Genomic DNA, 16046 nt, shown 5'->3' on the forward strand with positions numbered 1-16046 from the left:
ACGCCACCGCAATCTCGCCGTTACATCGACGTCCGGCTTGCCCGCCCAGCGGGAAATTCTCACGCTGAACACGTCCGCACGTTCGAGTTTGCTCTTCGCTTGGTTATGAACCTTTCTTGCTGTTTGCGCGTGTGTGCGTATCTGTCTGGTTTGTTGTTGTTTCTTGCGCTTTATTCGTAGCTGCATCTACGGGGGGTCTTACTAAGCAACGAAGCGGGGTCCGAGGGTGCTTACTCGTGGTCGAAAAGTGCGCCTACGCTGCTTCTGTCCATTTCACGCTTGCATCTCAATTCGCAATGCTCTCTGCTGTTCGGTGCGCAGCACTTAAACGTGCATTGTGGTGCAGTGTGCGCGCGTCCTTTTGATGTTTTTGTTTGAATCAGTTGCCGGCAACCTCAGCTATAGCGGGTCTGGGTTGCCCACTCCTGCTCCTGATGTTCATTCCTTAAGGACATATCATGCATGTATTGCGATATTTAAGGGTGGAGTTTTGCGTCGAGGTAGGCTTGTGGGCGCAGAACCTTCCTTACGGGAGGCGTGGTCGTTCTGAGTATATATTTTGTTAACTGCGTTAGCCCACCCGAATAAAGGCATTTTGCGTAATCAGATTGGCGTATTAAGCGATGCGCCTATTTTGGTGCTCTCCCTGCGTACGCTCCGTGTGTGCATACATTCTGCTCACAAAATTTTAACTTGCCCATCAGTAGGAAAATATTTTGCGCTATTCAGGGTCAGTCCCCCGCGTAATGAGGTTCGTTGTATAAGTTGCAAACTTAAATGCGTTCACTAAACCTTTTAGACTACATCGAGCCCGTTGTGAAGAAGCGCCATTGTTGTACGGAGAAAGAGGGCCTTCCTCTTGGATGCATTTTGGCCAGCTTGCTTCTATGTGACCGAGACGAAGTTCGTTGACCTGACCATCCTGGAATTGAACTCGCGTTAGGAAGTCCACTGAATAGAAGCTCCCCGTCTGATGAGCATTGTGTGTTCGTGCAAGCTCCACCCAGTTTATGAATGTGCCGTTACAAGTGCGGCATCACTGAAGCGCAAGAAATGTAACACCAGTCAAGATATACAGCATCATGCATGCTAAACTACCGTAAAGCCGTAATGTATGTCGCTATAAAGCATGTACTATTATCGTACTGCTGTACTTCATGGCGCACAAAAGCTAGAGTATCGTAGAATTACAGACAAAATAAATGTTACACCTGTCACGCTTAATTTAATTTTCGGAACCTTTATCTTTGTATTCCTACAGACGCGTGGAAAAAAGAGGGTACACGCACAGGCTGACAGATTTTTAAGAGGCCCAAAAATACTGGCTCCGAGGCTGGCTTTAGTGCCGGGCTCCGGTTTACTTCACTCCGGTTACCTGGAGTTCCTTCTTCAAAATACGCTGAAATCGCGATGCACCAAGTATAGATGCAGGGAGGTCTCGGTTTACCAAACCTCAGTGTACGAACTGTCGGTGTGCCAATTCTTGTTGCACCAAATAGTAGTGTACCAAATATCAGTGCACCAAATATCAGTGCACCTAATAGCAGTGCACCAAATATCAGTGCACCAAATATCAGTGCACCTAATATCAGTGCACCAAATATCAGTGCACCAAATATCGGTGCGCCAAATCCCGCGACTCGAAATACCAAATCTCGGTACACGAAATCTAGGTGACCTCTTTCTCTCTTTCTATTCTTTCACTCCCACATTCCTCCCGTCCCTTACGGCGCGATTCGGATGTCCACCGAGATATTTGAGACAGATACTGCGCAATTTCCTTCCACGAAAAGCAATTTAACATAAAAAAATTTTAGGTACAAACAATGGCGGTACACAGAATCCCAGTAGAGGAAGCCCAAGCGCACGAATCCTAGTACATGGCATCTCAAAAACGAAAAATTCTAAGTACACCGAATCTTCGCACCCGAAATCTAAGCAGGGCCAGACTAGCCGCGCACTGCCGCCCGGTCAGCGCCCCGCCTGAGGCGGGAAAACGGGGCCCAGGCGGAGCTGCGAAATTTCTCGCGGTACGCCCCCGGGCCGCTTGACGACCTGGACACGCGCGCTGAGGGCGGCTGACCGGACGGCAGGAAAAACGCGACGGCAATTATACGAAGAGGAGTCCAGCAGTGACCGTGGCTGCGACGTTCTCCGCGGTAGCTCGCTCTTCAGGGCGGCAGTTCGAGCTACAGTTTTCCCCCGCGCACATTCTCGACGCGACAGGAATGCCACTTACCCTCCATGCCCTGGCGTGGAAGCGGCGTTCGCTGAATCAAGGCGCCCGAGAGGCGCTCGTAAACACCTCCGCATCGAAGGAAGCAAAGAAAGTAAGCGGGTGACGGCCACGCCGACCCGGAAATGCGGCGTGGATTACGCGGTCGCAACAGCGGTTGATGGCAGGGAGATCATCACTCATGTAGGCGGAAGAGTGACTGACACGGCCGCGATATCCGCTGCGGCAGTGCTCGTTTCTATCTCTTCTAAGTTCTGGAGGCAGTTTTTGATGCCAATTTTATTGTTTGCATGTTTCGGGTTTTAGAATTACATTTGTTTTTTCCAGTTAACTGTGAAGTGTGATGCGTTTCAACGTTTTTTTTTGCTGTTCCTATTTTTCTATTGCTTTCTGCTAATCTTAGTTTGTAAAGCGCCGCACGCGACTTGCCGCTACCTGCCAGGCGCTGCCATACAAGCCCAATGAGGCTTCGGCAGGCCTGAATCTGTAAAATGTATTTGCAGTGCATAATAAACTGATTGATTGATTGATTGATTGATTGATTGATTGATTGATTGATTGATTGATTGATTGATTGATTGATTGATTGATTGATTGATGCGATTGTGCTGATCTTGTCCTTTACTGCTGTTTACCCTGGTCCCCTAACTGCCAACGTCTTAGTGGCTTCTATCTGCATACTCTCTTATTACCGTTACCGTTATTACCGCATACTATCTTATCAACGTGCCGCATCTTTCGTCCGTAACGCACCTTGTATTTCTAGCTACTGCAACCGCTCCGCCTTTCAACAAGCGTGATTCAAGAATCAACGGAGTTTGCAAAATTGTGCGCACGTGAACATGGTTTATTACAGCTTGGAGAGTGATTTGTTTGCCATGTCCATCTGCACGGTCACTCACTAGCAAATCTTACATTGCCATGATTTTGGTCCCTGACGAAGCGCAACTTCGGCCTTTGATTTCAACACAGTACTGTTTAATTTTTTTCGTCTTCTTATATCTTTTTAAGCCCATCAGTCATACTTGTATCACGTTCATGTTCTCTGACAGTTCTTGTTCTCTCGCGCGAAGTGGTTCAGTCCTTATGACGTGTTAAATAGCACCGCTATAACTTGACTAGTTGGTATCTGTTCATTTTAGAAAATTGCAGCGCAAACTGAATCCAGTCCAAAAAAGAAAATACGCGACAGAGTACTGGAAGTTACAGCAACTGAAGTATCGAGAGCATCAGCAACTATGGACTTCGGCCCTTGAACTCAATTTTGTGGGTGAGGTTCCGACACCAGCGGTTGCATCTCGATAAAAAAAAAAATTCAGCCTGTGTAGAGGGAGTTTGCAGTGCGTTGGGAACCCCTGTCGGCTGAAATCAGTTTGCAGCCCTCCGCTTCAGTGTCCTTTATTATAGCTCATATTGTTCCTCTCAGGCTGAATGCTTGTTAACAACTGACCCTTATTCTTGTCCGCAGTGCTGAACGTGGCCGCAGGCAAAGCTCCGCTGCAGTCTTCGACGGTAGCCGGGGGAGTGCCCCAGAAGGCGGTCGACGGCAGCACCAGTGCCTTCTTCTCCCCGGACACCTGCTCTCTCACCGAGCCCGAGCGATCACCCTGGTAGGTCCAACAACACGCGCGCTGCCTCCGAGAAAGAGCGCGTTCAAATTGTGCCGTTTTAGGTTCCGCTACACTCTCACTGGTAATACCTTTACTTGTTGCCCCAAATGATTTAAAGGGCAACAAAGCCCTTTGAGGTGGCAGTTCTCCGCTTATTGGCGCCTAGTATTTCGACTGCTAACTTTGAAGCAGAATACATGCCTCGTGTTACAAGGTGGCTTTTGGGTCATGCCGGAGTCCTCCACGCCTTGAACTACAAATAAAACGCTTCACGGACATGTGCTCACTTAGATGTTTTGGCGGGGCTGAGACATTCTAAGCCTTAATTTTCTGGGTGTGTACATGGTAAAAACAACACTAGAGATTCATTCTGAACGCTGATACGCTTTCACAGCAATGAGGATGAAAGCATACCTTCGGTTGCACTTGTCAGTACTATGTGCGAGGCGCTAAGGTTTGCAAAGGAAGACATAAGGCAGACGTGACATCTATATGGCAAGACATGGCAAAGGAAGGCATGTCATCTGTATGAAGGTGGTCCGTGTGTAAAGTCAAAGAATGCGTTATTTTACTTAGTATTGTAAAAATGATAGTTATCATCCACAGTAAGTCACTCCTGGAGAAAGCTTACTCGCTCCAAGTGTTGCGTGAACTTAGTCCCGGGCATCGCCGGCGACATTATAAGCAACCAGTGTACCAGACTTTATACCGCCCCCTGCTTGGTTGTCATTTGGTGGTACCGACGCAGAAGGCGTTGATCTATTACATTTTGAGCAAAACTACAAACATTCTTTTTTTTTTAGTTTCGCGCTAGCCACGAAGCGGCAGGTGCATCGATAAGCCGGGAGAAAGAGTTCCCAGTAAATTATTTCGCACCCTAATCGCTCATCACTCACTATCTCTTCAGGTGGTACGTGAACCTACTGGAGCCGTACGTGGTACAGCTGGTCCGTATCGACTGGGGTAGCTCATCTCCGCCTGGTCCCGAAGGGGGTGGCGGCCCCAAAACAGTGGTCGTGCGGGTGGGCAACAACAGGCCTGATCTGGGCGCAAATCCGGTCTGCAACCGCTTCACGGGTCCGTTGGAAGAGGGCAGGCCCCTGTTCCTGCCCTGCGCGGCGCCCATGCCCGGCGCCTTCGTCAGCATACACCTGGAAGGTGAGTGTTGCAATCGCCTTCGACTTGAAGCTGCACTGTATGCTGTGATATTCGAACAAACTGAACGACCTTTCATCTGTGGAATGGCGCAAGAAGTAGTTGCTGTATGTGTTCACTGCAGAAACAGATGTCGTCCTGTATCAACAGGAAACCGCGTTATTATCACAAAAAAGAACCACTCATTCCGAAAACGGAGTTTTTATAAGCAAAAAATCACTAAAACTAAATACAGGTGTCGTCACAAGCGGCGGATTGCCCTAGGGAAATGCGTACGTCTAATCGTTTGGTTTGGTTTTGGGGGGTTTAACGTCCCAAAGCGACTAAGGCTATGAGAGACGCCGTAGTGGAGGGCTCCGGAAATTTCGACCACCTGGGGTTCTTTAACGTGCACTGACATCGCACAGTACACGGGCCTCTAGAATTTCTCCTCCAAAGAAATTCCAGCCGCCGCGGCCGGGATCGAACCCGCGTCTTTTGGGTCAGCAGCCGAGCACCTTAGCCACTGAGCCACCGCGGCGGCTTCGTCTAATCGTGGGATGCAGATCTCGAAGGCTACTCTACACAGCCATTCTCTTCGAAACGGTGGCAACCCGCCTTTCTCGGTTAGGACGTCACGAGTCTGAATCAACTTGCCCGAAATATTTCAGCTTGTCAGCTTAACGAGAAGGAGGCAGGAAATCAATTTTTACTGTGAACATTCCGATTCAGTTCTCCGTGTCCCGTCATGTCATAACCGCTGATGTACTGTCTTCTGCCGAGCGGACGAAGGAGATCTCAGTCAGGCCGTCATAGCCACTTTTCTGTTGATGTCCTCACGAACTTGCATAGAGCTTAGTCCGTTTTTAGCATGACAAGGTGAAACGCAAGCCGTCGAAATAGTCGTCTTTGCTGTGCTGCGTCCGCTGGTTTCGTAGGGAGCCTGTAGCCACTGCTCGCAGTTAAACATAGGCTCTTGTCAATCTTGAACAATATGGAACTCCTGTTGTAGTCTCCTTTTGTTGGACCATCAACACCTTAAAAAGTCATGTCTTGTTTGTTTGTGTGAAGAGCCTCCTGCTGTGGGACCATCAATACCATACAGACTTCTCGAAAGTCATGTGCACCTTTGAAATTATGAGCGATGCAAATTGCTCTTTTTGTCCTACCCCAGGCGTACTCAAAACATGCCTTGTCTTCCTTTATACTTATTTCTTTTTATTGGCGTCTTACGCCAAAAGCAGGCACCTAAGCCAGGAATTTTTTCCTGGAGTGGCCAAGGTTCTTTCTTCTAGCTGGCGGTAGGCGCGGGGAGAGGCACTGGCAAGTTAAAAGAGGAGGATGGACTTGATGTTAAGGGTGGGGGGGGGGGGGGGGGGGGGGGGTTAGAAGGCTAGAAGGCCCTCAGGTCCTGTTTTGGAAACAGTGTATACCTATTCATGTGCGTGTGTGTTTGTGTGCACCACGACAACTCAAGGCGAAGACACGCTCAATACGCGTAAAATACTATTTGCAACCAGTTGACATTCACATCGCACCTTACCTCACCAAAACACAGGTCCCGGTCCCTTGTCGCTGTGCGAGGTGTTCGTGTACACGGACCAGGCGCTGCCCGTGGAGCGGTGTCCCTCGTTCCGCGACCAGCCCCTTGGCTCGGCGGCTACGTACCACGGGAAATGCTACGCCTTCTACAACAACCAGCCGGCGCCGTTCGAGGTGGCGCGGCGCTTCTGCGAAGAGCGCGGCGGCTCGCTGGTGGACGAGACGAGCCCCGCTCTGCAGGGCTTCCTCAGCTGGGAGCTCTACCGGCGCCACAGGCATGACGCCGACTCGGGACAGTACTGGATGGGAGCCAACAGGTGCGTGTTGTGTGTCCTGCCGGAGACTCAGGGATGAACCTTGACGCAGGTCATTGCGACTAGCGGGTTGACTTTAAAAAAAATTGCATTTTTTTATTGCGAAAGCAATACTACGCCAGGTTTTGAGCCTTGAGCGTGGTCCCGGCGGTTGTCACGTTTGACCTTCAAACGGCCTCCAGTTTGATGACGCGTGGAGGCGCTGGCGTGTGTGACGTCATACCGAGGTGAAATCCGAACTATCAAGTCAGTTCGTCGGCGCGGTCCCAGTGGTAGCCACGGAGCGCCGCAGATCCCAGGCAGTAAGAGAGGGGACTGCGTTCATTTGGAGGAAAGGAAAGGCGTCTTACCAACTCTGTGGTTTAGTGGACACCTCGTTAAGCTAATTCCGGCGTTCCGTGCAGCACTCAGGCTTTCGCCTTTCACTACTTTAGTCGCTAAAGTTGCTCTTAATTTGCTTTCGCAACCTTCCGGGCTTTTCTAAGCTAACCCTCTGCCAATTTTTTTTTTGTGCCTGCAGATGGAGACAGCATGCGATGAGCGGGGGTGATCCTTATAATTTTCTGGATGGGTGATTCGAATTATCGAAAAATTGCGGTTCTTCGATATTTTCATTGCTTTTACACCTATTTAGATCTACGCATATATACAATATATGTTTCTCTATATTCGATACCGTACCCAATTTTGCATTCTGTACCGTGCCCAACTTTGCATTCTGTGTTTTATTAACCCGTCGCGGTGGCTCAGTTGTAAGGCGCTCGTCTACCGAGCCAGAGTACCCGGGTTCGAACCTGAGCGCGGCGGCCGCGTTTCGATGGAGGCGAAAGGCGCCAGTGTGCTGTGCGATGCCAGTGCACGTTAAAGATCCCCAGGTGGTCGAAATTATTCCGGAGACCTCCACTACGGCACCTTTTTCTCTCTTTCTTCTTTCACTCCTGCCTTCCTCCCTTGCCTTTACGGCGCGGTTCAGGTGTCCGCCGAGATATGTGAGACAGATGCTGTGCCATTTCCTTTCCTCAAAAACCAAAAAAGAATTATTAAGATCGAATCCCGGCTGGAATAAAACGTACACGAACAAAGCATTACCTTCGGTTCGTTTAGTCAGATAATTCGCTTTGCCAGTGTTCGCTATAATGAGGTTCGACTGAGCCAAGTCTCAGTGCCTCCTCAGGCACGCAAGCGACACACGGCGCAGTACGGCAGATACAAGATGTGATGTCCGGCAAGCAGCTTTTCCATGAGCAACAAGTGTTCCACATGATGAATAAAGACAGCATGAAGGCGTTCATTTACACACACACGAAGCATGTTCGTTTAAAAATGTCTGCCTTCAGTGTGTCTCTGCCTGGTTGCAGAAATAGACGCTTATCATATGGAAGCTCTGGACGCTGAAGTAAAGGTGCGGATAAATTTAAACAGAGCACGCTATTGTCTTCTAACATTTTTCACGCGCTGCATAATTGAAATTGCCTGTTATGGTATGTGGATGTTAGTATCGGAGCCTTGTCCGCTTTCTCAAGAACAATGTTTTATCATTTGTGATAGGGAAGGAGTGAGTTCACTTTGAACGGGATAGCGCGCTTCGTTTGCTTATGTCCGCACCTTTACAGCAAGGGAACAGGCTGAGCCAGAACTGTATAGCTTGATAGGCCCTTGAGCACTGCCGCGTTTCACCGGCAATTACGGTTAAAAATGGTAGAGAGATGGCGCAGTCTCTTAGAAAGGCTTGCATGAAACCTGTCTTTCAGAGCTCGAGAAAGAGTCAACGTTGCTGGAGCTGTTAAACGGGCGTTTTTGTCATTAAGATTGTTGTTCACATGGTCGCACGTAAGAGACACCTTTAGCGTACCGTGTGCCGTTTTAGCGTTGCCTTCGCCGGAATACCGGGGGACCGCGCGCCATCCGTGCGCATGCACAGGTCGCCTTGAGCACGCCAGATGGCGCCAGGTACCCGGCAGGGGTGCGGACGCCGGCCGCATCGGGACCGATCAGGGCGTGCGCACTGGTCGTGAGCTAGCTCCTGGCGCACCGGTAATGGTAACACGGCACACGGTATGCTTATGGTTGCGAACACTTCTAACTCCGCGTGCATGAGTTGTAACGCCATTGTTGCATTGCCCAAATTTACCGCTGCTTCGGTGCACAAAAAATGTGGGTAACTACATTACCTGCTTACTATGCGAAGGCTCCAAGGCTTGAATAGCGCAATTATCAAAGTACAGGTGGTCACAAAATTTTTGGATCAAGAAATCTGCAACAAAGCCTAATTACTGGGCAGCCTAGGCATGCCAGCGCGACCTGCACAATGCAACCGTGAGTGCGTGGCTGCGCTTCTAGTCAGCGAGGAAATTGTTTTTTTGCAGTATTCCGCGTTCCTAAAACTTCCGTGAGCACCTGTACGCTGAAAGCTGAACTCAAAGCGGCGCTCAGAAAACTGAGACATAAAGAAGCGGCGCTGAAAAATATAAAATATGATCTCGTTTCGGCTTGCCCAGACAGGGATCCTTGTTATTTGGCGAGTCATTTCTGTGGGAAAAGAATGTGCACACATGGGACAGCAGTGCGCTGCTCTGAGTGGACTGCGTTGGGTCGGATTCCGTATACTGACTTTATTTGGTGCCCGGTCAGTACTCGCAGTGGCCCGTGAAATGGCTGTTTTGTTTCGAAGGATATATCCTTCTGACGGGAGGCAAAATATAAATTTATTTTGCCGGTCTCCGCAGTTTCCCTTTTTCGTCTCCTTGCCCTTATGCTGTGTTCAGAGGAATAATGAAATACGGACCGATTAAGAATTATATGCTGCTTTTTTATTTTTTTCGGGCTCTACGCAGAGACGCACGTGATCCCGGCAGCTGGCGGTGGCTGAACGGCCGCGAAGTGACCATCTCTTTCTGGAACGCTCCCGCCAACTCTATGCTGGAGAACAATTGCTCGCGATTCGACGGCAACCGTGGATGGCTCTGGTCTGACACCAACTGCGACATCCCGCTCAACTTCATCTGCCAGCACAGTGAGTGCCGCACGACTTATTGTGGTATCAGTGTACAACCGCGCTCAGTATTACGTGCAACACTCAAGTACGTGGCTGGGAATCAAAGGTTGAATGGTTATGAACCCGGTGTTGCTTGAAAATGATGCATTTAGGTGCTACTTGAAAGTGTGTGTGCAATGATCCTGTGGGTTTCGTGGTGCTGTACTCCACACCACGTGTAATTTTTTCACCGCGGCGCGGGTCGCAGGTTATATTCAGTGCAACAGCGTACGAAGTGAGATTGTTAACGAGATTTATCAGTAGTATGTTGCATCAATTTGACATATTGCTTTAAGTATATGGTTGGGTACAAACACGCTGAGCTTGCAAGTATGCACTACAAACATGTGCTGTGCTGGCTTGCACTTCAGGAGCTCCTGCATTGTTTTACGCAGGAAAAAAAATAACTCGCGGAAGGAACCCCCTCCACTTTGAGCCATGCATTTATGTAACAAGCCAGTCTTTAAAAACACGCCAATTGGTCCCAGGTAGTGCATATTATTTGAGACAGAAAATAATAGCGCTAAATTTGCTGACTTGGCTGTGAATAAAGTCAGATGAAGTTAGCGCATATCTTGCATCGGTCTTTCTTGTGCTTGTCTCCTTTTAGCGCTATTATTTTCTGTCTCAAAGCCAGCCTTTCGGTTAATTAGGTCGAGCTCTGATCATTTCTTAATTAAATCCCTTTTCCTTCTGGTCTTGATCCTAACACACGGGGAGAAGAACTACATTGACAATGCAGAGGTGGCTATTAGGGCTTCCAGAACGCCCGCTTGACGTAAACAGCATGCCCCAGGTCAGCACCAATCTTGGTCAGGTGCTTAAATTTCAGACCACAATCATGGCCGCACTCGTTTCATAGCTTCGCTTACTATTTTTTATCAATTCTTTTTTTTAATGCAGTGCTTCTATGCAGTGTGGTTGCCTCTCGGCGTTGTGTGAAGTCAGAGGAAACGTTTGTTTCAGGACCGACTACGTGTGGAAAGCCGGAGCGGCCCCCCAACTCTACGGTGCTTGCACGGAACTTCGACGTCGGTTCCGTGATCGAGTACAGGTGCGCGCCCGGACACCTGCTCGTGGGACCGAACATAAGGACATGTTTGGCCAACGGTTTCTACAGCGAGTTCCCGCCGAAGTGCAGATGTGAGTTTAAATGTGCACCATACTTCCGTGCCTGTGTTTTCTTGTTTACATGCTTAAGGTGCAGAACATTAGGCGTCAAGAAAGATTGCAGGGTAAGGTAGTACTACTGACCAATAAAAACGTCTCGTGCTGCACTAGACCTTTGTTTGTTCACCGTTCATGCAAACCGAAGAGGTTAGATGAAGAATCCACGCCACCCGCTTCACAAAGCTGCGGCCACATGGCAGCGACAGAGGCGCAGCATCCGCTGCGATAAGACACTGTTTACATGAGAGCGCGTCAAAGGTTTCGGGATGGTTGCGCCGCCTTGTGTCGTAGCTGGGAGTTAGGCCACTGCGGCTCGCCGCCTTCCGCTTCCGGTGTCTGCGTTTTCGGAAACGCCACTGTACCCTTACAAGTACTTTTACTTTTGTCCACCTCTCTCACTACGCCCCCAGTCCCCCCTCAATTCGCTGCGACGCGCTTTCGGGTTTACATATATTTCTGAAATGTGCAGTCCGTACTCGATCTACACCCTGCTGTCACAGCCACTGCCCTGCGACTCCGCTACGACACCGCAGCAAAGCGAACCGTATACATGACTTCAACGCGAGGAAAACCGCTCTCGATGCGACTCTGTCGGAGCCATGTAAAACTCGCTACATTTTTAAATGGCCTAAAAGTGCAGCATGAAAGCCCATGCACTCAAGGCTTCCATTTGATTCGTTGTTAAACCTCAGTGCACGGCTTTATGAAAGGACTTGCGCTTAATTAGTGGCCCTCATTATCCAAGTGGTGCTTTTGCTCTAAACTTGAACCGACAGCCGCAAAGCAGTTGGTAAAGGCCAATCAACAGAAAATGCTGTGCGGCGGATATTTAAAAGCGTAAAGGTTCCAGTGGATGTTATACTGTGTTACCTTTATTTCTTTGCATTTGGAAGTGGTGAACTTATTACTGGTGAACTAGCCACTTGACTTAATTTTTTTTTATTCAAGCGAGTGAATGACGTTCCGACACTTGACACTGCCACACGCAGACCTGGAGTGTGGGCCTCCGGCGCCCATCCCCAACGGGGCTCTCGATCTCGTGAACGGCACGCGGCACTACATGAGCATCGTCGAGTACCGCTGCCGAGAGGGCTTCGTGCTCATCGGACGCAGCCTGCTTGTCTGCGACGTCGACCAGCGGTGGAACGGGCCACCGCCCAGATGCGAACGTGAGTACTGGTGCTTATGTCAGGTCATTGTCGCATAGAAACTGGCCGGTTTGTAAGCAATGAAAGACTTCAAATACATTTTAAAGCACTTTTAAGAGATCAGAAGTAAAAAGGAAGCAGATACGAGCAGTATGACAAGCGCCACAGATGGATCGCATTCCTTTTCGTCCCTTAAGGCCGATTCATACGACGGCCCGTTCGCCCGCGGCCCGCGCACTACGTGTTCATGCGTAAGCACGTTGAAAGGTGCGCTGTCGGCCCGCGGACAGGTCAAACAAGGAAGCACAGGTGCCTCTCTCCTCGCGGGAATTAGCGGCGGGCCACTAAGATGCGTGCACTATATCTGGCAACTGCCCAGGCCACTGAGGAATTGGACAAAGGGCCGCAGCCACACTGGACGATTTCCCCTGCAGTTCAGTAAAGTTTTTCTTTCATTCAATCGCACAGTCATGGGTCAGGAGAAAAAACCAGTTCGACCAGGCTTGCCAAACACTTTAAAATAATCTGGCAACTGTGGCACACCCAGCACGTCGTCTGCTCCTTTGCTCCATGGAGGAAAAAAAACTAAGGAGGGAGCATGACGTCACGCGGCCAGCGTTCGCAAGCCGAGTGTTTTGAAGTCGTTTTCTCCCTCAGTTTTTCGCTCTCCGAGCCGGTCCTTTATGTTTTGATTCCGGTACGTTTTAGTGCGCGCGTATGCGCGACCCGCGGCGCGAGCGTCTACAGCAAGGGAGTTGATCTACAGTTAGTCTGCCGCGCTAATCGGCGCATGCGCGCGCGCAGCGGGGCTAGACTTTACCGCACGCTATCACGTGCTGCGATCACGGGGGGACACACTCTTTTTTTTTGCCATATCTTTACTTGTTAAGACTAGGCTTCAAGGTTGTCGCCGGACGCTCCCTCCTCAGTTTTTTTTCCTCCATGCTTTGCTCCGTCGCGTCCGCTTGACGCCATGGGATCGCAGACCAGTTTTTAGTGGCGTATGAATACGTGATGCGCGGGCCGTGTGCGAACGGACCGTCGTGTGAATCGGCTTTTATCGTTTACAAGGATAGAAAAATGCGTTTCAAGCCTGGGCACCAACAAGCCGAGTTGAATGCATTTACGGCTTTCCTTCTTTCCGAAAAGATGACTCCTTAAATTGCCAAAGCAGACCGCGTTTGCCACCTCTACTACAGTTTATCGATGATATAACTAATGAAATTTGCAGTTGCAAGAGTTGAAAACAAAAACAAGATGTCAGACTTTTCCTTTTACGTCGCGAGGAGATACGTTGCCAGATACATGCGTTCTCTCGACGCTTTCGAATTTCAGGGTCATCGAACTTTAAAGAGTTGCGTTCACGGGACGAAGTTACTCTGTAGAAAGGCTAAAGACACACGCGTGTTGCAATTTATTAGCCTTGTTTTACTCATGCTTAAAGTGAAGAAGCTCCTGACTGGCCCGTTGATAAAAGTAATAATTAAATGAGTGTTTGAAAGGGACACCTAGGACACCTGCAAGCAAATGCTGTGCTGAATTAAGTATAAATTGCGTGGCTCTTTCTGGCTGCTGTGCTGCTCGTTCAGAGGAAAAAGAAGACGCACCTATTGCCGAGAATCTTAATTGAAGAATGTATCACCATTTTCCCCGCCGCTAAATTCAAAATTATGACGTCAAGAACGATAATGTCGCAGTGAACACCGTTTGCAATAGAAGACAGCGAAGCTTTGCCTCGGGGATCTCCATGCTAAAGCCATTCGTGACTTCGGCGCAGTTCGCTTGTAGAAACGGCCGCTGCTGACGATCCCTCTATTTCATTTATTTTATTTCTCGACCTGGCTTAGCTTATAAAAGCTCTGTCTGCAGTGGAATTAGCCTGTTCGTCAATAGAACACGGTGATTTGTAGAGTACGATACTTGGTAATGGTTTACTACAGAGCAGCTGCCGTAGTGATTCAGCGTTTTGCTGTTGTATATATGTGTATATTACGCAGTAGCACGCCAGATATTTATTTTTGCGCCCTACCTATCTGCTGTTCCAGTCAATAAACTTACCTATCTATGCAGACTTGACGCATAAAAGCGCTTTTTGTACCTTGACCATGTAGACACTGCCTTCTGCTTCAGTATCTTTCACAGCAGGGTCTTGATGGTTATGGCATTGCGGTTCTGCGCGGAAAGCGCGTTTACGATCGCAACTACCCAATATTGTAACCATGCTGTGCGTTTAAAAAAGCTGCCGTTTGCAGGGCCCCGTGCAGCCCTTTCTTAAATCCTTTCCTTCGCAGCACTGCAAAGGCGTCCGCCAGCCGTATGACTTCTGCGGTACCTTTCCTTAGAACTGCTAACAACTTATGCAGAAGCGCGCACAGTGCGAGCAAGAGGCATTTTGTAGCGTTTGGCGACGTTTAACGATAGCGCGCTCTATAGGCCGATTCACAAGGCGGTCCGTTCGCCGCGGCCCGCGCATCACATATTCATACGCCACTAAAAACTGGCCTGCGATCCGATGGCGTCTAGCGGATGCGGCGGACCAAAAGAGCAGACGACGCACTGGGTGTACCATAGTTGCCAGATTATTTTAGAGAGTGTGGCAGCGCTGGTGGAACTGGTTTTTCCTCCCGACCCATGACTGTGCGACTGAATGAAAGAAATACTTTATTGAACTGTAGAGGAGGTACTCAAGAGTGGGTTAGGCCCTTTGTCCAATTCCTCAATGGCATGGGCCGTACTGCTAGGCCAGTTGCCAGAGCTAGTTCCCGCGAGGGGAGAGGCACCTGAGCTTCCTTGCTTGACCAGGCCGCGGGCCTACAGCGGGCCTCTCAATGTGGTGACGCATGAACGCGTAGTGCGCGGGCCGCGGGCGAACGGACCGTCGTGTGAATCGGCCTTATCTGAAGACAATGAAGGGTGCACGATGCCTGAGGAACAGCCTTCGGCAGCTGGTTGCGGAGAAGAGGTACGCGTGTTCACGTGATCAGGGATGAGCGCACCCCCCCCCCCCCCCCCTTATTCTCCCGCGGAGCTCGCGGAGGGGGAGGTCACATGATCTGTTACGCCATCACTGACGTTCCTCTGGAAAACAGGCCATCAACAGCTGCGCTGTAAAAGCCGGCCGCACTAGAAGAAGGACGGAAGCTTGCAGACGTCAGGGTTGGCTGGAGATCGCATAAGCGCTGCACACTTGAGGAAGCCGTCGCCCGACGCTCGTAGCTTCAAGAACGACACCAGAAAATAGCGTGTGCGATCTTGCTCACAATCACGTTTACCTTCCTTCGCTGCAGCGGTGATGTGCCGGCCGCCACCAGTGGTTACGCACGGACTGGTGCGCCTCTCGGCGGCCTCGACCATCTTCGGCACGGTGGCAGAGTATGACTGCGAGCCGGGCTACCAGCTGAGTGGCAACGCGCACGTGGCCTGCGGTCCCTCGGGCTTCTGGCAGGGAGATATCCCCGTCTGCCTCCGTGAGTGTCTCTGACTCATCATCCAAAGTCCCCATCCCACTCTTCATTTGCTGGCCAGCATTGAGAATTCCTGGACGCTATGAAATATTCTGACTTTAGGCATTTTACCTGAATTGGAAAAAAAGCGGCCGGATCCGGTCAGCTTCTTCGTCTTTAAAAATTCAAATTCGGCAGCGTCATCTTTCCATGAAGACGTCAGAGCGGCAGTTATTCAGGCCGGTATTGGCATGATGAAGAATGATTAATGCTATATGAGCGCACCAGAGGAGAATAAGATGATAAAGGAAGTACACGTTTTGAAAAAAAAAAATATACCGCTATATAAACTTGTGTGATGGGTGGCACAGAACACGTTTTTTTGATCCCGTGAGAATATTTAATATGCTCTGTC

At 49.7% G+C, this 16046-nt stretch overlaps 1 protein-coding gene across 1 annotated transcript in view; it reads left to right on the forward strand.

The window, feature by feature from the left end:
- Positions 1 to 16046, forward strand: part of LOC149336377 (uncharacterized) — a 65704-nt gene that overhangs the window by 32304 nt on the left and 17354 nt on the right. Inside the window, exons 3-9 of the mRNA XM_089554706.1 lie at positions 3705 to 3846; positions 4754 to 5004; positions 6539 to 6839; positions 9671 to 9849; positions 10837 to 11013; positions 12030 to 12209; positions 15476 to 15655. Coding sequence (XP_089410832.1) covers positions 3705 to 3846; positions 4754 to 5004; positions 6539 to 6839; positions 9671 to 9849; positions 10837 to 11013; positions 12030 to 12209; positions 15476 to 15655 — 1410 coding nt within the window. The remainder of the gene's footprint in view (positions 1 to 3704; positions 3847 to 4753; positions 5005 to 6538; positions 6840 to 9670; positions 9850 to 10836; positions 11014 to 12029; positions 12210 to 15475; positions 15656 to 16046) is intronic.

Source organism: Amblyomma mixtum, chromosome 7, assembly GCF_055824585.1.
Source record: "Amblyomma mixtum isolate Tamu chromosome 7, ASM5582458v1, whole genome shotgun sequence".
NCBI classification, from domain to species: Eukaryota; Metazoa; Arthropoda; class Arachnida; order Ixodida; family Ixodidae; genus Amblyomma; species Amblyomma mixtum.